The sequence below is a fragment of the Pollachius pollachius genome (assembly GCF_949987615.1).
Source record: "Pollachius pollachius genome assembly, chromosome: 1".
In the NCBI taxonomy this organism is placed as follows: domain Eukaryota; kingdom Metazoa; phylum Chordata; class Actinopteri; order Gadiformes; family Gadidae; genus Pollachius; species Pollachius pollachius.
In genome coordinates, this window is record NC_136934.1 from 17,245,999 (window position 1) to 17,270,719 (window position 24,721).

Here is a 24,721-nt window from a genome sequence, read left to right on the forward strand (position 1 = left end):
GCAGCCTGATGGAACGGAATTCGGTATTCCACATTCGTGGAAGAAGAATACCGAAAAAAAACAAAACTACCAGTGTTTGGAGCCAAGATGTCCGCCAAGTGAATAAGGCCGCCTCGTGAATCTGGCAGTGACGGCAGTACCTTTGGCTTTCCAGGCTCTCTGGAGTAAGCCGTGTAGAGCTCTTTGAACACTTCCTTATTCTTGGCCTGGATGGTCTCCTCCTTATAGATGTGGTCCACCTGGGACTGCCGGCAGCCAAACACCAGGACCAGGGAGCCAGACTCAATGCCTGGGGGGAGGAGGGACGGAGGGAGGGTCTTAAACAACACCTTTAAGGCCTGAACACACAATGATACGATGTGAAAGTGTGATGCTAGCGCTGGACGCTAGATTGGGACGGCCGGGAGTGCAGCACTTTCACAATCATTGAGGTATTGAGGTTAACAATTTAAGGAAACCATTGTCGTTTCAACATGAGGTAAAACTGTGATCTGATTGGACCTGCTTCGAGTGGTCAGCATCCACTGGGGTCAAAGTTAAAATAATTTGAACTTTAAGCACATCATCATAATAGAGAAACCAAAAGGTCTGATACAGCCAGCGTAGCCTTGATGCTAGGCTGGACTTAAACACTTGCATGCATTGGTATATACCTCCGTTAATACTTTAATGAACACTCTTTCTATCTTCCCCCTGAACCCTTAAGATATTGTGTACTTTGTCGTCATCGATGCCACCTCCTTTTTACGCCACCCGTTATCTATCCTTTGTTATGAATCTCTCCTCTCCTTTTATCAACAACCAACCTTTGTTTTCGATGTCGTACAGTCTCTGTTGCCAGAAGCTTCTGAACGGTGCGATGCCGGTCCCTGGGCCCACCAGGATACAGGGGACTCTGTGGTCCTTGGGCAGCTGGAACAATGGAGCGCTGGGACGCAACAGATCCAACAAGCACACTCAGCAATCCCATGCTTTTAAAATGTTCATGCTCAGCAATTTCAATGAACTTGCGATCAAATTCGTTATTAATGAAAATAAAGTATTCTGTTCATTATCTCCTGATTAATAATAAATAACAACATTAACAACGACCTCTGCATTATGGAATTCAACATTAATAGCAAATTCTGTATGAAAAGTGAATGAATAATGAATCAGGAAGAGACGCTGTTTTTACCCGCGCACAAAACACGGTACCATCTCGCCCTCTTCTATCCTGTTGAGCCAAGAAGAGCACACTCCGTGGTGGATCGGGCCCTCTCCATCTGAAAGGGACATTAACAGAGTCAGCACTCTCCCCATCCCTTCTCATACTCCGCCCACCAGTATCACATCAACCCAGCAACCATCACACGATACACAAGGGCTAGGATTTCAGTTTATGCTCGGGGAAATTACCATTATTGAACTATTACTTAAACAATCACTGTAGTACCCTCATGCAAATACACACACACACACACCCAAACACACTTGAATGTAAGTGCACTAAAACATATTACATTTAAGAGAGAGCGAGGGCGTGAGAGAGAGGGAGAGGGAGATAAGAGCTGTTAAATCAGCAGTGTAGTGTTGCCTTGCAATTTTGGATCCAAACTCAAGGTTTGATCCTCTAAGACGCTGAAATCACACAAAGTCCCTTCTCTTATGTTGGCAGCTACTCTTCATATCACTTAAATTATCACTCCACTGCCAGACATTTCTTAAGGCTGATTGATTCCAATCATGCTAAAAGCAGATAACCACCGTGGTCGACAGTAGCCATAGCAAGCATGTTCTCTACTTGGTTGTAGCTTGCGGTAGAGTAGAAGGTCAGATATGGAAGTTGTACAACAACAACTACCAATTAAACTTAAAAAAATAAAAGATGAATGATATAATAATCTTTGGGGAAACACTTTATAACAAGAATGGCTGGCGGTCTGGGGAAATCTGTCAAGTCAACTGTTCTCAATGTAGAGGAAAGCACGTTTCAACCACGCTACTTACGTTTCTCATTGCTATTAACCTAGCCTAGGAGATTAAAAATAATAACTTTGTATTTACTCCACTGGCGTTTTAATGTGGGTTTATTGCAATTATAGCAGCGTTTGAAGTAGCTGGTGAAGTAGACTGGCTTGTCGAGATAACTTTTAACTCAGACTTTCTGTGCAGCTCCATAAAGACTGGCACAGCAGTGTGTTTTCATCGGTTTCCTTAATCCTAAAACTTGCACACCAAGAGGGTCACCTTGAAAACTATTAGATTCAACAATAGCTATTTATAATGTATGCTGTGTTAAACTGCAGTAGAAAACAAGGCTGAGGAAGAGACATTTGAATATACATTAATCACCTAGCGGCCATATTGGTTAGTTAGGGCGTTAAACACTCTAGAATCTTAAAGGAAACCAAGACAACTCATTCTATAATTGTTTATACTACATTCCATTTCTCCACTCCGGTATAATTTAAAATATCCAATGACTTGTCACGGTTTCCCCAAACATTCTAGAAGCTCTTTCCACCCAACCAAACCAATATGGCCGCCAGGTGGACAAGTTCTAGTGGCTGAAGAATGTGCTTATGGTGCGTACACCTCCAGGAGAGCGATGATGAATAATGATTATAGTGGTAGAGCGGGAAATCCAGCATGAGCTTCCATAAAGAACCGTCCTCTGCTCCTCAAAATCATGAATTGCTTTATCTTCCTGTTCAGCCCACAATCCAAAGGTTTGAGTGTACCATACCCTACTGTTACATAACAAATATAACATAACTCCCCCCGCAAAACAGCTCATCACTTCCAGGTAGCTGTGCACTACGCACACTTGAGCCAGCAAATTGGGCCAGGATGTTTCCCTACTAAAATATTTGATTTAAACTCTGTGTCGGCATAAGGTAGGCATAGGATCATTTGTTAATTTCAGTGCCACCCCCGTCCAGAGATTAATTTCATTTTCGTCGGTAGGAGACCAGAATGCTAAAAACTGTTGGTTGGCACTTTAAGTTAGAGAAGCAATCTGATGAACCAGCAAACGACCTAATAGGGCGATAGTCAGGGCCATCTAACAACACCCTTTCAGTGCCCCTCCCCCCCTCAAAAAAAACAATGGTCAAGATCCCATGCGCTCACAAATCAGACTTGGGTTTATATCTGAACATTCATATATATTCATATATATATATAGTCTGATGGCAGCCGGGCTCAGATCCTGGGGAACAGGGAATTTAACATCCATTCACTTCTCGTTTGTTACAAGTCATGTTGCAGGGATCTGTTAGTGCGTAGTTGGTGAAACCCAAACTCGTCCAACAGCGGATAACTGTAGAAAATCGTCTGTAAACACCATGTAGACCAGGCACTGTATAAATCCACTTATTTACCCATTCTGAAAGCTCCCACTACTTGTGCAAATGTGTTTTGTTCCGTAGAATCAGTCAAACAAGGACTCTTGGATCAGCAGCACTGCTATAACATTGTGGAACTGTTGGATCAGACGATCTGCTATTACCTTGACGAACTGTTGGATCAGAGGTTCTGCTATAACATAGTAGGGCTGTTGGATAATAAGTTCTGCTATAACATAGTAGGGCTGTTGGATAATAAGTTCTGCTATAACGTAGTAGGGCTGTTGGATAATAAGTTCTGCTATAACGTAGTAGGGCTGTTGGATAATAAGTTCTGCTATAACGTAGTAGGGCTGTTGGATAATAAGTTATGCTATAACGTAGTAGGGCTGTTGGATAATAAGTTCTGCTATAACATAGTAGGGCTGTTGGATAATAAGTTCTGCTATAACGTAGTAGGGCTGTTGGATAATAAGTTCTGCTATAACGTAGTAGGGCTGTTGGATAATAAGTTCTGCTATAACGTAGTAGGGCTGTTGGATAATAAGTTCTGCTATAACGTAGTAGGGCTGTTGGATAATAAGTTATGCTATAACGTAGTAGGGCTGTTGGAAAATAAGTTCTGCTATAACGTAGTAGGGCTGTTGGATAATAAGTTCTGCTATAACGTAGTAGGGCTGTTGGATCAGGAGTTCTGCTTTAACATATTTGGACTGCTCGATCCTGCTTGGAGGGACTTCAAACTTTTACGTCCCTTAAAGCCTTTCTGTGCACCCCCGTCTTCCCAGAGTCCTCCCCGAGGTGAGAGTCCTATCTGGACTCTCACCTCGGGGTCGGTAGGAGACGACAGCCACGGTGAGGTGGATCTCCCCTGGATGGACGTCCGGAGAGGAGCTGATGGAGTAGTAGCGTGGTTGGAGCAGGGGCAGCTGAGTGAGCAACAGGGTGGAAGGCATCTGGATGGAGGGGAACTCCTCCAGCACCTCCACCAGGGTTGGGTTGTTGAACCACTTCCACTCCTCGTACTCCTGCAAGCCCTGTGGGGGGAGCAGGAGGAGGAAGAGGAGGAGGTGGTGAGGGTGAAGGAGAAGGAAGAGGTGGGGGAGGAGGAGGAAGAGGAGGAGAAGGAGAGAATGGCTTGTGAATGTTGTTAGACTACAGCAGTGTTTCTAAACTTTCTTTGTGACTTTCCACCACAGCACCATCCATTCTTCATTAAGACAACTAGAAAGGTGGTTTAATATTATTCTATAACTTATCAATATTTTAGCATTATTAAGTAAGCACTTATTCATTAATTCATAATTCATTAATATTGTAGTGGGCTTGGCCTGTGAGCTAACTACTAGTCTGTTCCAGTCTTTGAATGTGTAGAATCAGATTTAATCAGATTATTGTCCAAAGGTGAATAAACCAATATTATCGATTCTTCAATGTAAAATACTTTCACATTACTTTGATCTAGTAGACACAACAAAGAGCACAATATTGGAAGAAGTGATAGAAGTAGGAACACACTTGAAATTTGTTTTGCTCCAATGGAAACTTGTCCTTGACACTTGTTACGTGAATAAAGAAGTCACTGCAACCATTTTAAAGTAAAGCATAAGAGATGAACAAGCTGCCAGATTCACTAAGCTTTATATTTACACTTTATCTAGATATTTTGATAACATCAGAATTTGAGCTTGCTTCTAGTGGGCCAAGATGTAAGTTGCACTTGTTCCCAGGTGTGCAAGAACAACATTTGTGCAGCTGTTTAACCTTATTTACGGACTACATATCTTCCGGCATCCCAGCGCAATTCGAAAAGACAGGTGTCATTTAATAGCTACTTATCTTTGAAGGTTTGAATATGGGAACTATACTTTAACAAAAGGACTATATTAATAACCGCAAGGGACTACGACGAAAACAGCCATAAAACATTTTTCTCCTGTGTCCACTGTCCTCAGCCTTGGTTTGCCGTTGGCTGTGTGACGAGAGGATAAAGATGGAGTCAGAGCATGAGCATGACTCAGCAGCTGGCCTCAGCCAGCCTTTTCCACACATTGACAAAACTCAGAGTGATCTGTGGGTGGCGCGGGTAACGGCCGTAGGTTACAGCGATCAAGGGCTTTCACTGGGGGCCGACTCACCGCTGCCTCGCGCTTGTTTTGTAGCAGTGCAAAGTTCATCAAATGGGCTTTTAGAGCCAGGGAAATATCCTCAGCATTTCAGAGGCAAATATAATGGTTTCACTATTCAAAAGACATCAGAGGAGCACAGGACCATATGACAGATTTCAGCACCAAGCTAATAAAGCGGTGAAACTGAAAATGAATTCGCTACTCATATTTATTCTACGTGGGCCGCACTCAACACATTATTCCTGAACTTGTAATCATATCAGCGCTGCAGGCAGCGGCAGCCACCAGGCGAGAGGAAGCTAAACAAAAAGCGACACACAGAAAAACTAAAAAGTGACACACAAAAGGCTTTGAGGAGTTAGACTAATTCAGTGCTAATGCGTTTTGTTGGCCTTGTTTACCTTACTGAGGACCTCCAGTTTGTTCCTCTGCTTCTCATTGGTTGCCAGTGAGGCAAACTGCTGCAGCAGGACAGGGCTGGGCGGCGTGGTGATGTCCAGGAAGTACTGGAAGACCTGGGAGATGGTGCATGGCGGGATGCGGTTCTCATCGGTCCAGTTACTGATCACACCTGGAGAGACAGAACCACTCAGTTACTGGTCACCCCTGGAGAGACAGAACCACCCAGTTACTGGTCACCCCTGGAGAGACAGAACCACCCAGTTACTGGTCACCCCTGGAGAGACAGAACCACCCAGTTACTGGTCACCCCTGGAGAGACAGAACCACCCAGTTACTGGTCACCCCTGGAGAGACAGAACCACTCAGGTACTGGTGACACCTGGAGAGACAGAACCACTCAGGTACTGGTGACACCTGGAGAGACAGAATTAACTTATACTACAATAACAGAGACAGAGATAAAGAGAGAGAGAGAGAGGCTTACTGCCAGGGAAAGAGAGGACTGGACTCATTCAGGTCATATCAGGCCTCTAGCTGTACAGACCTTCTCCTTGAGCGCCTGCCTCTTTCATCCACTTAACACATGTGGCTTTGTCTAATAGTATCTGTATATGGTTGATGGAGATGGATCTGCAGCTGCTGCTGCCAGACCGACAGCATACAGGTAGGCAGACAGGCAGGCAGACAGACAGACAGGTAGACTAGCAGACAGACAGACAGACAGACAGACAGACAGACAGACAGACAGACAGACAGACAGCAAGACAGGTAGACAGAGAGATGGATTGATGGAAAGATGGACTGAGAGACAGATAGATAGATGATGTAATGAATGCAATGTATTCATTCATCATTTTAAGTGTAAAAGAAGTGCCATGGTCCTCCCGACACCCACCTAAGGCGGTGTTCCGCTCCTCCAGAAACTCCACCCTGACGATCTGATTGACGGGCGGAGCGTCCTCCAGCTTGTCTATGAGAGACATCACCAGGTCCTCGTGGTTTCCGGGGAAGATGCCCAAATGATCGCCAGGTCTGTAGCCCAGATTCTCATGGTTATTCGTGTGGAGCCGCACGAAGATGGTGGAGCGACTAGGAGAGAGAACAACATTGACGTTTATATTCAGCTCTAAATTGAAATTTTATGAACCTCTTCAAACAACAAACAACAAGGACAACGACGTCCAGTCTGAGACGACAGAATAATGAGGTCATCGATCTAGGAGAGGACATCACATTCACCAGGGATCACCTCATCTCTAAACTCACACCTTAGCTTTGGACTTCAAAGGAAAGTCCATTTTAATGGATAATTAATAGTTTCAAATGGAAACTCTCTCGTAGAAAACATATTTACTTTGACTTAGATGTCTGTAGATTTTGGGATTCTATCATCTTTGCCCCATAGACCTTCTTCTTGTGAACACTTTGCAATGCTGTTTGACCACAAAAACAAAAGCAAACAACAAAAATCTTCATTAGAATGCATCGTATGCATGTTTCCATCACTTTTTTAATCTCATTTTGTTTAGCATTATATAATGAGAAAAAGCCTACATGTTTTCCAGTTATTCATGTTTCTGAAAACAATGCTTTATTTGTACCGCTCAACAGTAAACGAACCGTCTGTGAGGGTGGGGGCCTCGGCTGTGTAGGTCAGCCGGAACTTGCTTTTCTTCCAGCTGCGGTCGTTGCTGATCAATGAGTGGTTGGCCTTCTCGATGTTCACATCATCACCAACGCAGAACACTTCACACGCAGCCTTCACCAACACACACACACACACACACACACACACACACACACACACACACACACACACACACACGCGCGCACACACACACACACACACACACACACAAAACAGCGGGTACAAGGAAATGATGAGCCAAAGAGTGGGAGGAGAATAACCAATGGGAGGGAAGACTCTCCCCTTTACACCTCCTGTGACTCCTCATCCTTCTTCCAAGAGTAATGTTTAAAAAACTTTAAGTGCTTCAAATAAACGTGTATTTCCTATGTCAAACTAGGCCCATCTATTACCAATTACCGGTACCATAAATAAACAGCTGTCCGAGTAATGGATGATAAACAGTGTGGAATGTAAAAATATTTTTAATCGTATAAGGTTAAATGCAAACAATTATGCAATGCATCAACTCATCAACATTAACTGACAAATATAATCCAATTACTAATGCCCCCAATAAAGACCTTCTTGGCGCAGGTTCTAAAGGCCAGTGCTTTTGTATACCAACCTTAAAAACCATCTTGGCCAAGAATCTGAAGGCCTGTGCTTTGGGAGAACAAATTTAAAGACCTTCTTGAGTCGGGTCCTGAGGGCCTCAGCCTTGATATACCAACCTTAAGGACTATCTTGATCTAGGTTCTACAGGCCTGTGCTTTGGTATACCAACCTTAAAGACCATCTTTGCCAAGAATCTGAAGGCCAGTGCTTTTGGAGACCAACCTTAAAGACCTTCTTGGCCCAGGTTCTGAAGGCCTGTGCTGGTGTATACCAACCTTAAAGACCTTCTCGGCCAAGAATCTGAAGGCCAGTGCTTTTGGAGACCAACCTTAAAGACCTTCTTGGCCCATGTTCTGAAGGACTCCTCTTGGCCACAGAGCTCGTCACCCTCCCCCATGCGGAGGATGCGTTCGCCCCCCAGCTCCTCGAACAGCGTGTCCACGGCGTGGGCAAAGGCACAGAAGTGAGGATAGGCCCGCGAGCCAAGGCCAAACACAGAAAACCTAGAGAGATGCAAAGCCACGGGGAAGACAAAGAGGCAAGAGATACAGCTTTGTAGGGAATCTGTGTTCTTTCTTGCACTTGCGGCGAAAAATACACAAACATGGACACACACACACACACTCACTCTCGCCCACACACTCATACAGAGAGAGAGAGATAAAGAGAAAGGGAGCGAGATTCGGTAAAGAAATGGAAAGAGATGCAATGGAGACTTAATCATTAAGATCCTTGACCAGATCGCTTCAAACTGTTTGAGGCAATCATTGGTCACCCATGATTTGTGTTGTTTGTTAATCTTTTTAAAGATTGAAAAGTTTGATTTGCAGCTGAGCAAGTATGAGTAGGTAGACTTGGTTTGCATTTAGAAATGTCAATTTACCCTGTATACAGCATATATATCATTCATTATATCATCTATAATTATACGTATATAAAGAGGAATTATATATTTATATTTATTTATATTTATTATATTACTTATGTGAACTTGTTTATGCAATATATATTAATACTACTATTTAAATATATATGTTTAGTTTATGGTTTTATATTTTTTATTAGAATTTTTTAAAACCAAAAGCAAGCATGAAACAAAAAGAAGATTGTTCTTGATATACTTGTCCCCCTCGTACCATTTGAGCTCATCATACCATGTGACCTCATTATACCATGTGACCCCATAGTACCATGTAACCACCACCTACACCTTAATGTAAGTCCTCTGACCTGCAAGCACGCGTTTTCCATTTAACTCTGCAACGTGGGAGAGATTATTATTTATTACACAGAGGAGTGAACAAAATGCATTCAATATGTAATCCAATATGTATTGAATTGTGCGTTGAATAGTATGCAGAACATTTTGTGGAAAAGGTGCTATTGATATTTAAATTACCATCAGTTAATTGCTTAGTGATCGCTTGAGGATTAACTCCTTTATCTAAAAGGTTTAAATTCATAACAATCTCAGATTTGATGTATGATGACGTAACATCTAACAGGGTTAGAATGTAAAACCCACATTCATATATACTGTAAATACATATTTACTATTTCCTGAACACATTGGTCTGGGAACCAGAAAACATTTCTGGGGCCCCACTCAGAGGTTAAACCTTCTGAGGTTAACCGCTCCACAGCACAAGACAAGGCTTTCAACAACTCTCTGTTTAGGAGCCCTAAGCAGATCTGAGGGCACCACCGCCAGATGCACGCATTGACTTTACAGGCTCTTTTCAGCTGCCATAGCAACCAGGTTTAGCTGCCTCCAAGAGCCAAGAGCTGCTACGCTATTACGCTCATCTCAATAATAACTGCAAAATAATCAGAAACTAGATGTGGGTTGTGCTTCGCGAAAACCAAGTTTTGCTTTTATATTGACAGGTAAAGAAAAAAAATCTAAGAAAGGAAAAATATGAAAAGGAAAATAATATTTTGAAGAAAAACTTGATTACAAGCATCTTTTCAAAAGGAACTTGAAAGATGCTACTGAGAGCATTGTCTTGTCTCATCAGGAGCCCTGATGAAAAGCAGAGTTGCTGCCGTTTCGACATTTGGAGTATCATTGTCTGTTCTTGTCTGTTCCCAACTTTTGTATTGTTCATTGTCTGCTCTTAATGTTTGTATGTTTTTTGTGAACCGTCTCATACTGTGTAGCCATTGGACTGAAAGCCCTCTGGGATTGTGTATAAAGTTAGAACTTTAAAGCTCTCCCTTCGTGTTAACGCCTGGTTTTGGAAACGGGAGAACGGGAAGCACAGCTCTTCTCCACATTTACATTTAGATTTACGTTTGGGGCATTGAGCAGACGCTTTTATCGGTGGGGGCTGTGACACCATCGCAGTTGCGGCCACATGAGAGCTGGTAGTCGACGTTGCCGTCCTTTCAAACCTACCAATGCTCTCACCACCTTGAGGCTGTTGCTACGCCAACAGCAACCACCACATATTCCGCAATACAAGCACACACACATGCAACTACACATGACAGCCTGGTTCTGGCACATGGTGTGATGCGTTTCAGAAAGGCTTTGATTTGATGACAGTTCAGCCGAACTGTATATGCATCACAAGGGCTGGGCTGGTGGGTTTTCATGAACCTACCTGACATTGGCGAAAGGTCCAGTGCTCTCAAAGTTGACCCTGGCCTCTGGCTCGTCGCTGGAGGACTTGCGCGTGTCTGAGTAAGAGGACACACTGTTGAAGCGGACCTTGTAGCTCCTATGGGAACAGAGACACAGCCAATGGATAACGAGTACTGCATGAAATGATCGTAATCAAAGGATTAACCTTGAGAAGTGAAATGGGCCCTGTCTGTCCAGGGCATGATTAAAAACCTCAGTTGGTGCTATTGAGTAAAAGAAATGTTTAATTCATACTCAAGTTAAGTAAAGCGAAGAAAATGTCAAGCTGTATTACTACTCTGTAGTTCCAAAGGATCATGCCTATTGAAACTAAATTGGCACCCATACCGGTGTTACATATGGCACCCATAAAGGTGTAAGGCATGGCACCCATACAGGTGTAACAAATGGCACCCAAACAGGCGTTACACATGGCACCCATACAGGCGTTACACATGGCACCCATACAGGTGTTACACATGGCACCCATACAGGTCTAAGACGTGGCACCCATATAGATAGGGCACCCATACAGGTGTAACAAATGGCACCCATACAGGTGTTACACATGGCACCCATACAGGTCTAAGACATGGCACCCATACAGACAGGGCACCCATACAGGTGTTACACATGGCACCCATACAGGTGTTACACATGGCACCCATACAGGTGTAACAAATGGCACCCTGGTAACAATACAGGTGTTACACATGGCACCAGTCCAGGTGTAACACATGGTACCCATAGAGCTGTGAGCCAATGACCAATAGGGCTTTAGGTAAAGAAAGAGTAAACTCACTTCCTGTCCTCTGTGCTCGATGTCGGGTGTCGCGTCTCCATCAAAGCTGCCCCAAATTTCTGCAATGAACCAAGAGACAGAGGAGATGCTATTGGGGTGCTCTGTGTCAGGGTGGTGTCAGCAGAGTGACAGGTGTCGTGCAGGGTGAACAAACTCCCAAGGCTTCAGGAGCACAAAGTCATCTGGGTTACAGCGTTCGATTTGCAATCACAGGGCCGCTGGGCGTCTGAGCCCCCCACTGTGCATCTCACCGGGTTCCCAGGCTCCTCATCTCACGATGGAATTCGTGAGCAGGATATAACACACCCCATGTTTATAAAGTAATGACTGTGTATGCACTAAATAACATACCCTCTATTTATAAAGTCATGACGTGACAAAGTCGTGTATATAGTATATAATATACCCTATATTTATAAAAGAAGCACTGCGTATATAGTATATAACATACCCTATATTTATAAAATTAGGACTGTGAACACAGTTCATAACATAGCCTATATTTATAAAATAAGTATTGTGTATACAGCATGTATCAAACCTCTCCATTTTCAGGCGGATCTCCATTGCCGAATGTGCTGGTCACCACCAGAACCAGAGTCTCATGTTCAAGATCCACGACGTCGTACTCGTCCAAAGCCATGACCTGGAGGAGAAACAACGTTCATTACCTTTAAATGTCCACCCCCCCATCAGATAGTATTTATTGAAGACATTACAAACCAGCTCCTGGACAGAGTTTGACCTGCGTTGTAACTCATTGAAAGTTGAGCATGAAAAACAAAAAGCACATTTGTTTTCATCACTGAGGACTTAAAGTGGTAAAGATATAGATGTACCTATATCTATGTACACATGTACAAATAGGTGACTCACTTTTCCAGCTGACATATGAAGCAAATCAACACCACAACAACAATGATTGAATCACGCTCCAACCACCCATTAACCCACTAACCCACACCTCTCACACACACAGAGACATGCACATCCATCTCCTGTTGAATAGATCACATGAAGAGGATGAGATATGTACACAGGCAGACCCCCACATGATTGACAGCTCCATGCATTCACTTCTCCGTGTATTTTTTTGTTACACTCGTTTTTCTTATGCAACACATTTACAGCAGGTGCTTCTCTAGAAACAACACCTCTACACTCAGCTGCCCTCCACCATATCACTGACCCACAGTACTAACAGATCAATAGAGACAGAGAGGGAGGGAGACAGGGAAGGGAAGAGAGAGAGAGAGAGAGAGAGAGAGAGAGAGAGAGAGAGAGAGAGAGAGAGATTCGTCACCTGCTGTGATGAGAGAAGGACCTCAAACTCCCCATAGAGACTCATCCCCCTGGACTCACTCTGCACACAATAATTGCACTAATCCTCCGTAATGTAAATACTGTGTCTTTAACTTATCTGTTTATACGAGATACTGTAATTTTTGTAATTTTTATAATATCGCACATTTTACGTTTTTAAGTACTTTTATAGTATAACATTTGATATGTATAGATATTTTGTATTTAAAGGTTCATACTTATTATTATTATAATATATACCTTACCTTTTTACTTTTTATTTTATAACGCTGTTTATTTTATTGTTCACCTGCTTTGGCAATGCAAATGTATATTTCTCATGCCAATAAAGCTTTATTCAATTTGAATTGAAATGACACACAATTGAGAGAGAAGAGAGAGAGAGAGAGAGAGAGAGAGAGAGAGAGAGAGAGAGAGAGAGACAGAGAGACAGAGAGACAGAGAGACAGAGACAGAGACAGAGAGGGAGAGACACAGGTAGAAAATAAATTAGTGTCAAAAGACACATGCTTCTCTTACTCATGCTTATTTCCACCTTGCGTGGATATGCGTGCACGCTGCTTGGTTTGCCAGGGGTGAAAGAGAAGAGAGAGATAGAGACGTATACGAAGGACGTAGGGAAGAGGGGAAGAGAGGATCCTGAACCCACTGGGATAAACTTGTGCTGAGGTCAGCACCAACCACACCAACACAACAGTTTAGTCTTGCTTCTTTTAAATGCAGCAAAGTGAAGGCCAACTTTTTGCCTGTTTCCGGCCTCTGAATTCCTGCACACCATTAAAAAGGAATTGGCTTTTCGAGGGTTCTGGCATCGCCATGCATCTTAAATCATGATTCATGTTGTACGTGGGATGAACGAGATCATGCCGGAGAAATCCCTTCAATAACATGTTGAGTACTGTAGAAAAACGTTTGATTCTCCCCTCTAAGGATATTTTAAAGACTATGGATTCTGCTGTCGTAGCTGTTTTAAAAAAAACATCCTGAAATATCACAGAGTAATGTCTCAGAATAGCGTCAATTTCAGGATGATAATCCAGCTAGCCATTCTTACCTTGGCATCAAATGCATGCTTGAAGATCTCACAGAGCGTCTTAGCGTAGTCGTGGGATTTGCCTGTCTCTGTGGCAAACAAAATGGTGGCTTTGACCCGCTTGGCCATGGCTTGACCCATCAGCTTGGCAGAGAACTTCACTGCCCTGGAAAAGATACAGATAGATAAAAGGATAGAGAGAGAAGATAGGTGGAGAGAGACACAGCGAGAGAGAGACACAGAGAGAAAGAGAGACAACGACAAAGAGAATGATAGAGAAATATAGAGAGAGGGAGAGAAAGAGAGAGAGAGATAGAGAGATAGAGAGTGAGCATGCCAATGAGAGAGAGAGATAGAGACAGAGAGAGAAGAGGGAGAGAGATAACAGGAGAGAAGGAGGGACAGACATCATGTGATGAGGTATGAAAAGTAAAGAAAAAAAAAGAAATGGGAAAACTGATTCAATCACACAAAGTAAATTACTTGAAGTTGCATATCATGAACCAATAACCGCCCCTATCAGAGTCCCTCGGGGGAGACAGAGAGCTGCCCTGAAACAGCTGATGCGGGAGATCCTCCCAGAAGACAACGTGTATCTTGTCAAAGCACCAGATGGATGTAATTGTGATTACAACGCTTGTCATAATGTCTTCTTCTGGAGGCAATCACATTAAACATCACAAAACATACGCGCACACTCACGCACACACACGTACGCACACAAACGCACACACACCCATGCACGCCCACACAAAGAACTTGTGATTACTCAGCGAGGGGTTGATTGGTTGAATTACATCCCTGAGTTCACACATGCATCCTACGCCTTGTTTCTTGTTCACTTGTTTGCGAGGAACTGATCCTGTGTCTGCCTGTGTGTTTGCATGTCAACGTCCAACCGTGTCTTCACATCGATGATCGCTCAAATGGCGCGTGTGACCTTTAAGCCTTGGTTATCAACCACAAGATGGCAATTACACAGACAACGGTGCTCCCAGCTTGTTAATCAGTTTTTTTGCTGCCATTATGTATTATCTATTTTATTGTTGAGGTTGCTGGAGCTTGACTTGTGACTTGTTATAACCTGAGGGTGTACTCACTTTGCAAGCTTCTTGAATCCGATGGCTCTCTTCTTCGTGGGCGTTCCATTGACTCCCTTCCAGACGTGGCTGTTCCATGGATCAGCCTAGTTAGAGAACATGGTCACATGCTGAACATCATCATGTTTCTTTCATTAGGTTTCCTTTATCCGTTTGCTTGTGTTTGAGTTTTGATTCCCACAAAAGAGAACATAGAAAAGATCCAATCCTAAATTTCTTCCATCCGTTCATTTTTGGTGAATCCTCATAAATAGCATACTTTTGGTTTACAAAATGGAAGTAAGAGTAAAGCTTCTGTCTGTCCTATGACCCCAGTAAGGGGGTACTAGGTTCTGAAGGCAGGATCGCTGTTTATCCGACGGACCACGACTCAGCTCTGCGTGTCCGTCAACTGGCCAACTTTCATGGCCCCTCGACGCATGTCCCCCACCACACAGGGCTCCTTGAGGCCGCTCACCTGGTACTCGAAGGAGGGGGTGAGGCGGTAGTTAAGCATCTCCTGATGGAAGACGGGCGTGATGCTCCCGGACATGGGGGGGACGATCCACACCCAGTCCCCCGGGCAGCCTCCGCGCACCCGGAACTCGTTCTCCATGTGCTTCATGAAGGACTCGGTGGCCGAGTGGTGGTCCACGATCGTCACCTTGGCCGACTAGGGAACGCAAAGAGTAGTTAGCATTTTTACATCCCTCACGTCCCATTTGCATCATCTCAGTTACTCGACGATGGATGAGGGTTGTTTAATCTCTTGACACTCTGCGGCGTCTGCCAATGCTGATATTTCAGAGTGTCTAAAAGTCCCTTTCAAGAGGAACAGCTGGGCTGCCCACCTGGAAGCTATAGAGAACTGCAATGTTTATCTCCACCAGCGCCTGGTCTTTCCACAAGGACGATGTCTTCCTGGTGTCCAAGCCCATCATGTTCGCCACCTCCTGCGATAGACAGAATCATAATAATCATAAACCCTCACTGGTTGTTCACTATCCGAGAAGAATGCTAAAATTGACTCGAGACGACAGACAATAGATCCTACTTTCCCAATTCAGAGGGCCCCTAAATTGCTATCAATTTAGTGTCTTATTCTTGTACTGGAAACAGCTTGATAGTTGGCTAGCTGCCAGAAGAATCTCACTGGAAGAAGGACTCTGAGGATGCATGATTTGACTCATTCCCATATAGGGGAGACCACAGCATGCCAGATGGTCTAATCTGACCAAAGACCTGATGTAAACATGATTCAGGGTTAAGGGTGACTTTCTCAAGCAACAGCTTATGGCTATTGTAGCACTCATAGCTTCCTCATCCATATTCCTAACAGCTGTGGTCAGAATCAGGATCAGTCTGGATTAGTCTGACAAATGTCTAAAAGTGGCATTTTATAACTAATAATGGTGTTGCATCATAAGTGGCAGGAGTGTGGGCGAGTTTTTAAACATAACACTCCAACGCTCTGGCGATATAGTTTGGATGTGGTAGCACAACATTCAAGTCAGAAATATTGGTCAGAAAGACCAGGTTGAACTGCAGCCTGTGTTTTTTTTACAGGCTTGGACAGCCTCCATCCGTCAGCGGTCTGAATCCACCAGCCCCCACACTGGGGTGTATCGGGGGGGGGGGGGGGGGGGGGGGGGGCGTTCAAACGTTACCTCCATGATGTTGTAGCGAGAGCTGTCGCAGAAGTCTCTCACGCCGATCTCCGTGCCCATGTACCAGCCGCTGAAGGGGCACCCGCTGAACTCCAGGCCCCCGATCTCCATCAGCATGTTGGACACGGCGGGGAGGCTGTACCACTTGAGGCCCAGATCCTTAAACCAGTCAAACCTGGGCATGCACATGCACACACACGTGCGCACACACATGCACACACACGTGCACACGCAAGCACGCACGCACGCACGCACGTACACACACACACACACACACACACACAATAAATGAGTCTCTTTCACTTGGGTGTTTGAGCAGGGATTGTGTGTACAGCACTTATCCAGATCAAGTAGCTAGTACAGAAAAAACACCAGAATACATCAAACACAGAAACCAGTTGAATGTTCTGCATAGAGATGCTGAACGGAAGCCTGTGACACACGTTTAAAATGCTTTGTTAATAGTAAAGAAAAAGAAATCCCTAGGGTGAAGTAATTAATTTGTGAAGATATAATTGTGTGTCATTTCAGATTTTCTATTCAAGTGCTGGTGACAAGTCAAGTGTAAAATAAGATAAGCCCCTGCAGGGACCGTTGTGAAAAACTATTTTTTGTCGCCTTTTATATAATTCAAATGAGTTATTATCTAACTCCTTGAACATATTATATACATATCCAGAGTGTGATTATTACATAATTTCACATAATTAATTTTAAGCTTAATATATAAATAACTATCTGGTTGCCAATTGGGGCTTCTGTACAATTAATCAGACAAATACAAATATGTTCTAAACAGCAACACATTGTAGAAATTCTAGATGGCTTCCATTACACCAAACTAATCGAAGCCCTTCAGGGAAACGGACTATGTTCCTTCTCTGTATATTTCAGCAAGGACCCGACTGAGGCCCATGTTATGATGAAACGCTGTCAGTGTCCACAGAATGTGTTAAGTTGGCACTGGGGCTGAGTAGCAGCTGATGCAGTGTAAGAAAGAGTGATAGTAGTGTTGGAAGCCGGTCAGAAATAGTCAGTGTGTGTGTGTGTGTGTGTGTGTGTGTGCTGTTGTGTTTTTGTTTGTCTCTCTGTGTATGTGTATGTGGTTGAGCATGTGTGTGTGTGCATGTGTACAAGTGCCCGTGTGTGTGTGTGTGTGTGTGTGTGTGTGTGTGTGTGTGTGTGTGTGTGTGTGTGTGTGTGTGTGTGTGTGTGTGTGTGTGTGTGTGTGTGTGTGTGTGTGTGTGTGTGTGTGTGTGTGTGGAGATGGACTCAGCTTGAGTGAAAGCTACCGCTTAGTGTATTGTCTGAGGTGGCGATTTCTACTCTGATCACAGGTTCACATCGCTCCATACATCACAAAAGGCTGAGGGAGAAAACGGCGGGAAGGGGGAGCTAACTCCCTTCGCACAACAAAGTGTTGGCATGGCAACACAACAAAATAAGATATCAGTGCTATATTTGTGGTTATGAAGATGTTATATGAATTCCAAAAAAACAACAACCATGTATTATTTACATAGAAGCACTGCAGATAATCGCCCCTGAAGATAATATGGAATAATAACAACCCCCCTACTTTCAAGCTAAGTACACCATGAATACAGCAGGTAAATACATATACCATATAAATACTCAATCAATCAATTGACCAAATAAATACACTATAGGAATACACCATATAAAGACACTATATGAACATACATATATAAATGTACTATATAAATACAACATATAAACACACTTTATAAATGTACCATGTAAATACACCACATAAATAAACCATTTAAATACAGCATATAAATATAACATATCAATACACCAAATAGATAAACCATATAAACACACCATAAATACAGTCTATAAATACACTATATAAATACAGCATATAAATACACTATATCAATTAATCATATAAAAAAAACATATAAACACACCATAAATACAGCATATAAATACAGCCTATAAAAACACCATAACTATAAATACACAGTATGGATGTGATGAAGAGGAGAGAACCACTGACTCACTTGGGGTGTGACATGTGGACTTCCAGGATGAGGTCTTCCGGGATCTCAAACAGCTCCGGGTCGTTGCCGTTGGCTTGCAGGAGGAGCGGCAGCACATCGAAGCGGCCCTTGGGGGCCTTCCAGCCCTGCTGCATGCAGATCTACACAGTGTTCAGGTTCAAGAGTTTTACCGTCAGCCACACAGAGACACACAGGATTAAACTGGGCACTGAGAAGCTAAACACAAGGCAAGTCGTCAGCAACTTACCAAATCAATAAAATGTACAGCTGTCCCTACGCACTGTTAGCCCCAAGCAACATCCAATGTAGCTAAGGCTGTCCCTACAGTTTGTTAGCCACAAGCAACATCTAATGTAGCTAAGGCTATCCTTATAGCCTGTAAGCCAACAGATACATCTAATGTGGCCAAGGCTATCCCTAGAACATGAAGCCCCAAGCAACACCGCTCAGGCTGTCCCTACAGTTTTTTTTGCCAAAAGCAACATCTAATGTAGCTCAAGCTGTCCCTACAGAATATTAGCCCACACATAGATCTAATGTAGCCAAGTCTATCCCTAGAACATCAAGCCCCAGGCAACACTGCTAAGGCTATCCCTATAGCCTTTATATGTCACATCCTATATTTTCAAGGCCATTTGCTTCTTCATTTTTGAAGTTATTTTCTGTCATCATCATCATAAAAAATAAACAGCGCACTTCATGTTTTATTACCTCTGTGAATTCAACGTTGGCAGGATCTCCCAGTATTCCGCCGTCGGGCTGCTTGTAGCCAGCGTAGCGAATCAGCTGCGTGTTCCACACACGGAAGTCGTGCTTCCCATCTGTTCGCTGCGGAAAGATTGTAATGGCAGACCTGGAAAGAGGATGGCAGGAAGATGAACTCTTTAACGAATGTCCCCGTGGGTGTGAACATGGTGGGTACCCATCGGCATGTGAAATGTTAGATGGTCTTCGCGGGGGGAAGGGGGTGGGGTTGCAATTTGTGGTAATTGATGGTAATTTCTGCAGTATGCTCATGTCAAAAGACAGAACGTGTGATGCCATATACTCCTATGCCGGATGGGATTCATAGCAGTGCACTCAATCAGATGAGTCAGTGATCGCGCTTCGGGTGTTTCACGTAGAACCTCACGATGTGATGTAACTTTGAATGAAACAGGGCAGGAAGGGCCGGGGTCAAAGGTTAGAGCACTATATTGGGTCTAATGAACTCCATTCTAGTGAGTTAATGGTAGTAAGGGTGTGAATCTGGATCAATGTCTACCACATCAATATCCAACGGCTAAATTCGGTGTAAATAGACAAAACATAACCTGTAGTTCCAATCCATCTATCTTCCTATCTGTCAAGAATACAGTGCAATGTTTTCTTCAAGTGACATTTGTTCCACGCCTTCGCCTCCATCGAGGCGATAGGCCTCGATGGAGTGTGTGTGTGTGTGTGCTGCTACAAACACACACACACACACTCATTCTCATACAACCCACACACACAGAAACACACACACACACACACAGACTGTGTGAAATGCTTTGAGTGCCTTGCAAAAAGCGCGATATAACATTTTTAAACCATTAACGCTAATCCAGAAATATAAAAAGGATGAGTGATGGAGGTTGTGTGAGACGCAATGCTGGACTCTAGCGTATGTATGTAGGCTGGCAAACCCTCATCCAGCCTTACAGTAGTGATTACTCACAAGAAGACATCCTCTAGCAAATGTATAAATATGAGCTGTCACATGTGATTAGGACCTGGCACATATACAGAAAGAGAGAGAGAGAGAGAGAGAGAGAGAGAGAGAGAGAGGGAGAGAGAGAGACTGAAAGTGCCAAGCAGGTCTGACTGCCTCAAACTCGGACCAGAGAGTGGTGTGGGGAGATGTTGTCGTAGACGCGCAGCAGAGCCGTTCACCACTACTGACAGATGGGCTGCGGGTCACGTAGGGGTAGTCGGATATGGGGGAGGGGGGGAGTAAATAAATGGAGTACCAGATGGAGAAAGAGACAAGTAATGGAGCAAGAAATAGCAGGGGAACCGGTTGAACTAGAAAAAAAACAAGAGCAAACACAGATGAAAAAAGGGGTTGGTGGATAAGGGTTTGATTCAGGGTTTTATTTTACCTCAGGTTGCCTTTGTTGGTGGCATACTTGATGTGGTTACAGATGTAGTTGTACATTCCATGTGCTGTAGCGCAGTCCCTGGCATCAAACACCTGCAGAGCCACCGGGACAAAGGAGAACCAACCATGACAACATGTAGATCATTTATCTTCAAATTACTTTGGCTTGTCAACAGCTAGCTTCTTTGCCAAGCGAGAGCAAAGAGAATTTAAGCAAGCAAGTTATTTTAATCTGGAGGCAGAACGTTAGAGGGACAGAGATGTGTCTTGCAGCACATCCGTTGTTAGTTGATCGTTAATCGTAAACCTAGCTCTGCAAAATAAATCGCTCAGAGCTTGTACAATTAATATTCTTCAATCTCATTTTCCCATCTCCTCCATTAGCCACAAAAGTCTCCTTTTTTGAATAATGAGTGTTACATCATGTAACTTTGGAAAGGAGCACCTGCGGTGGCACTCAGTGATTGCAATGGTAAAAACAAGACGAGAATCGAAGAAAATGGTTTTCTTAACTTTCAACCAATCATATGAATTCATTGTGTGTGGGTGTGAGAGTGCGTGTGTGTGTGTGTGTGTTTATGTGAGTGTGTGTGTGTGTGTGTGTGTGTGTGTGTGTGTGTGTGTGTTTATGTGTGTGTGTGTGTGTGTGCGCGCGTGTGTGTGTGTGTGTGCATACATGAACATCACCTGTAACTTGGACCACTGGATCCTCCCCACACAGCGCGCAGCATTCCTCCAGGCATGCTTGGCCCCATAGATCAGCTCTGTGTCTTTCAGCTGGTAGGTGTTGGACGTCTGGATCTCCTTGGTCACCTCCTCCAGCCGGTCCACGTGGGCCTTGGAGCCGAACCTAAGGCCCCCACGCGGTGAAGAGGTCAACACAGGATGAGCACTCAGTGTTGGCGATGCCAGCGTTGCTAGTATACTCCTATGGAGTTGAGCACTGAAGCCCAACCTAGCGAGAAGCTACTCCGCTGCAGTAGCGGAGGGGTTGCGGATTGTCCGTCGTGACACAATGGTCAAGGGTCGAACAAATTCAACTTTGAACCAGTTCTTAAGGTGAATCCAATCAGATCACTGCTTTGTTTGACGGTCTATAAACTAAGTAAATCAAAATCAGGCAATGGCTTTATTTCTCAACCTTAATACATGTTTTATCACTTAAAAGCCCTGAGCTCGTGTCTGTTGGCTGACTGTATTCCTAAGCCCAAACCTCATTACTTGTGTTTAATGCTTTAGAAAGTAGGCGACGAGTGGCGCTTAAGAGCATAGAGAGACGAGAGGAGAGGAGCAGGCCAAGCCACTCTACTGGTTGATAGCACAAGCGAGGAAAAGCAAAACACAAAAACTGAAAGTCTATTTAAATGTGGATAAATGTCACAGAATACTTATTATGCATATTAGCATTAGGTATAATTTGCATGTTCCCCTTCTTCATAGGTGAAGCACCAAAGTACTTGGTGAGTTCTCTCACTAAATAAATATAGCTCTAAATGAATGGGATTGGCCTCATTTCAAGTTTCTAAATAAATACATGTGGTTATTCTGGGAAGCACAAAGAAACGCTTGGTAAAATATTGAATGAGTGTATGTGTTCACAGACTTCACAGACAATGTATGCGTGTGTGTGTGTGTGTGTGTGTGTGTGTGTGTGTGTGTGTGTTGGTGTGTGTGTGTGTCTGTGCATGCAAACGTGTGTCGGCGTGCTTGTGTGTGTGTGAGTTTTTTCGGTAGTTTCTGGATATGACAGAGCAGAGAGTGGGCGTGCCTCTTCATGGAGGTGTAGTACTGGTCTATGAAGTCCGTGGCCAAGGGGAGGAGCTCCTCTTTGGTTCCAACCTCATCCGGTTTGCGCTGGTTGGGCACCATGATGGAGCCAAGGCACACAGGCTCGGTGCAGATGGGCATCTGAAGGCAGAGTCGGGTGGAAAAGACTTGTTTAGCCCAAGAAGGTTCCGTTAGGGGATTCAGTTTTGGTACCACATTAAGTCATTTAGAAGACGTTTTTATCCCAAGGGACATTAAGATACATGCATTTAGAGAGTGGATACAGGTCAGGGTTTTTGGATGCCTACAGGTAGACTGGCCATCATCAGGGATCCAACCCAGACCCATCTCGGTTCCAGCTTAGATCCCTGACAATGTCCGATACACCAGACATACTACCTACTAGACTCTCCTGCACATGTATGTCTAATCAATTGATCTGATTGCTATGTTAAAATGTTGTTTGCTTGTGAAATATGCTGCTCTTACTCATATTCCGACCCATTTCAAAATAATGTGAAAGTGTATACTTAAAAGTAGGAGTCACAAGAAAAACAGATGCTAACGTGTGTTTAGAATGCAATACCCTGATAATGAATATTTTGTTAAAAACCAGTGAATCATCATCCATTGAGGAACGTTAGTCACAAAATATTAATAAAAATCCTGTTATACAACAACGTTTTCCAAGGTCAATGCAAAACAGAAACCACATGCAAACACTCATACATCCCCCCCCCACACACACACACACACATACACTACATACACACACACGCACGCACACACACACACACACACACACACACACATGCAGAAAAACACAGAAAGAGAGATAAACACACACACACACGCACGCACACACGCATGCAGACCCACACGTGATTCTTTGTTTTGTATTTGTGTCACATGGGTCCTACATACAACAGAGGATCTTTGCTGATTCTGCGGATGTAAAATAACCATTCCGTTTAATTCCTCTCAAAGGAAGTAAGCGTTGAATAAATGAGTGAGTCAGTGACTCATGTATTGGTTTCCATCCATCTACGAGACAGAGGGCGATGGGACGGGGGGGAGGTGGGAGGAGGAGCAAAAGAAAGGGACAGATGCATGGATGGAGTTGCTCATCACTGAGAGCACCGCTGTGTGGACAGAGTAATATGATGAGAGCTGAAGTGAGCTGTCACTTCAGTTTGCTGTAAACGCCTTCAGCGTGCTCACAGGGATGGGCCGCGGATGACAGAATCGGGAGCGCCAGCATGCCGCCAAAGCGGAAATTGAACAATAACCCTGGAGTTTCTAAAATGGGACATCTTGTTCGATGCAGCCGTCCATTGACACTGTCCAAACAGTCTGGCTCTAACCCCCAGGAGCCCCGACCACATCAAAAACCCGACATCCATGCCCCCTCCACACCCTAGCGCCGACACAAAGACACCGTTTATTTGAAGCTGAAGATAAACCAAAGAGATTGATTGAAAAAGTCCAATCGAAAGTGTTCCACAGAGACGACTGATAAGTGAAAGATAAAGAGAGAGAGAAGGAAGGGTGGAGAGGTGGAAGGCAAAGAAGAAGGAAGGGGGGAGAGGTGGAGGATAAAAAGTGAGATGAGGAAGGGGGCAGGATGGAAGATAAAGAGAGAAAGAAGGAGAGGGTAGTTGTAAGATAAAGAGTGTGATAAGGAACGGAGGGTGGTGGAAGATTAATTGTGAGTGAAGAGAGGAGGAAGAGGTTGACTATAAAGAGAGAGAGAGAAGAGAGGAGGGGAGGTTGAAGATAAAGAGTGTGAGAAGGAAGGGGGAGAGATGGAAAAAATAAAGAGTGAGAGAAAGAATGGGGGAGAGGTGAAAGATAAAGAGCGAGAAGGAGAGAGGGAAAAAGCGAGAGGTGGAAGATAAAGAGAGAGAAGGAGGGGGAGAGGTGGAAGATAAAAAGAGAGAGGAGGACTGAGGGAGAATGCACAAATAAAAGCAAAATCCAACAGACCACAGTAGGTGGAAGGAAGCTAATCAGGGCTAGCAGTATAGGAACAGAGGAGAGTGAAAGGAAAGATAAACATGAGGACAACAATAGAGGAAGGAGGAAATGGATGAGTAACAAGGGGGTGTTAAAATAACACTCCGAGATGAATTGTGGCATCTAGCGATTCTCTGGCCATTCATGCTAA

At 43.9% G+C, this 24,721-nt stretch overlaps 1 protein-coding gene across 1 annotated transcript in view; it reads right to left on the reverse strand.

Moving 5' to 3' along the window:
- nos1 (nitric oxide synthase 1 (neuronal)) overlaps positions 1–24,721 on the reverse strand; it is a gene marked incomplete at both ends in the record, with an annotated part of 36,059 nt that overhangs the window by 1,749 nt on the left and 9,589 nt on the right. The window contains 22 exons of the mRNA XM_079731721.1: positions 141–289; positions 807–928; positions 1,178–1,265; positions 4,156–4,366; positions 5,860–6,029; positions 6,756–6,949; positions 7,215–7,293; positions 7,481–7,619; positions 8,434–8,608; positions 10,712–10,828; positions 11,534–11,592; positions 12,075–12,179; positions 13,911–14,055; positions 14,990–15,075; positions 15,447–15,641; positions 15,820–15,921; positions 16,636–16,810; positions 18,666–18,805; positions 19,377–19,518; positions 20,789–20,880; positions 21,475–21,637; positions 22,556–22,695. Coding sequence (XP_079587847.1) covers positions 141–289; positions 807–928; positions 1,178–1,265; positions 4,156–4,366; positions 5,860–6,029; positions 6,756–6,949; positions 7,215–7,293; positions 7,481–7,619; positions 8,434–8,608; positions 10,712–10,828; positions 11,534–11,592; positions 12,075–12,179; positions 13,911–14,055; positions 14,990–15,075; positions 15,447–15,641; positions 15,820–15,921; positions 16,636–16,810; positions 18,666–18,805; positions 19,377–19,518; positions 20,789–20,880; positions 21,475–21,637; positions 22,556–22,695 — 2,988 coding nt within the window. The remainder of the gene's footprint in view (positions 1–140; positions 290–806; positions 929–1,177; positions 1,266–4,155; positions 4,367–5,859; positions 6,030–6,755; positions 6,950–7,214; positions 7,294–7,480; positions 7,620–8,433; positions 8,609–10,711; positions 10,829–11,533; positions 11,593–12,074; positions 12,180–13,910; positions 14,056–14,989; positions 15,076–15,446; positions 15,642–15,819; positions 15,922–16,635; positions 16,811–18,665; positions 18,806–19,376; positions 19,519–20,788; positions 20,881–21,474; positions 21,638–22,555; positions 22,696–24,721) is intronic.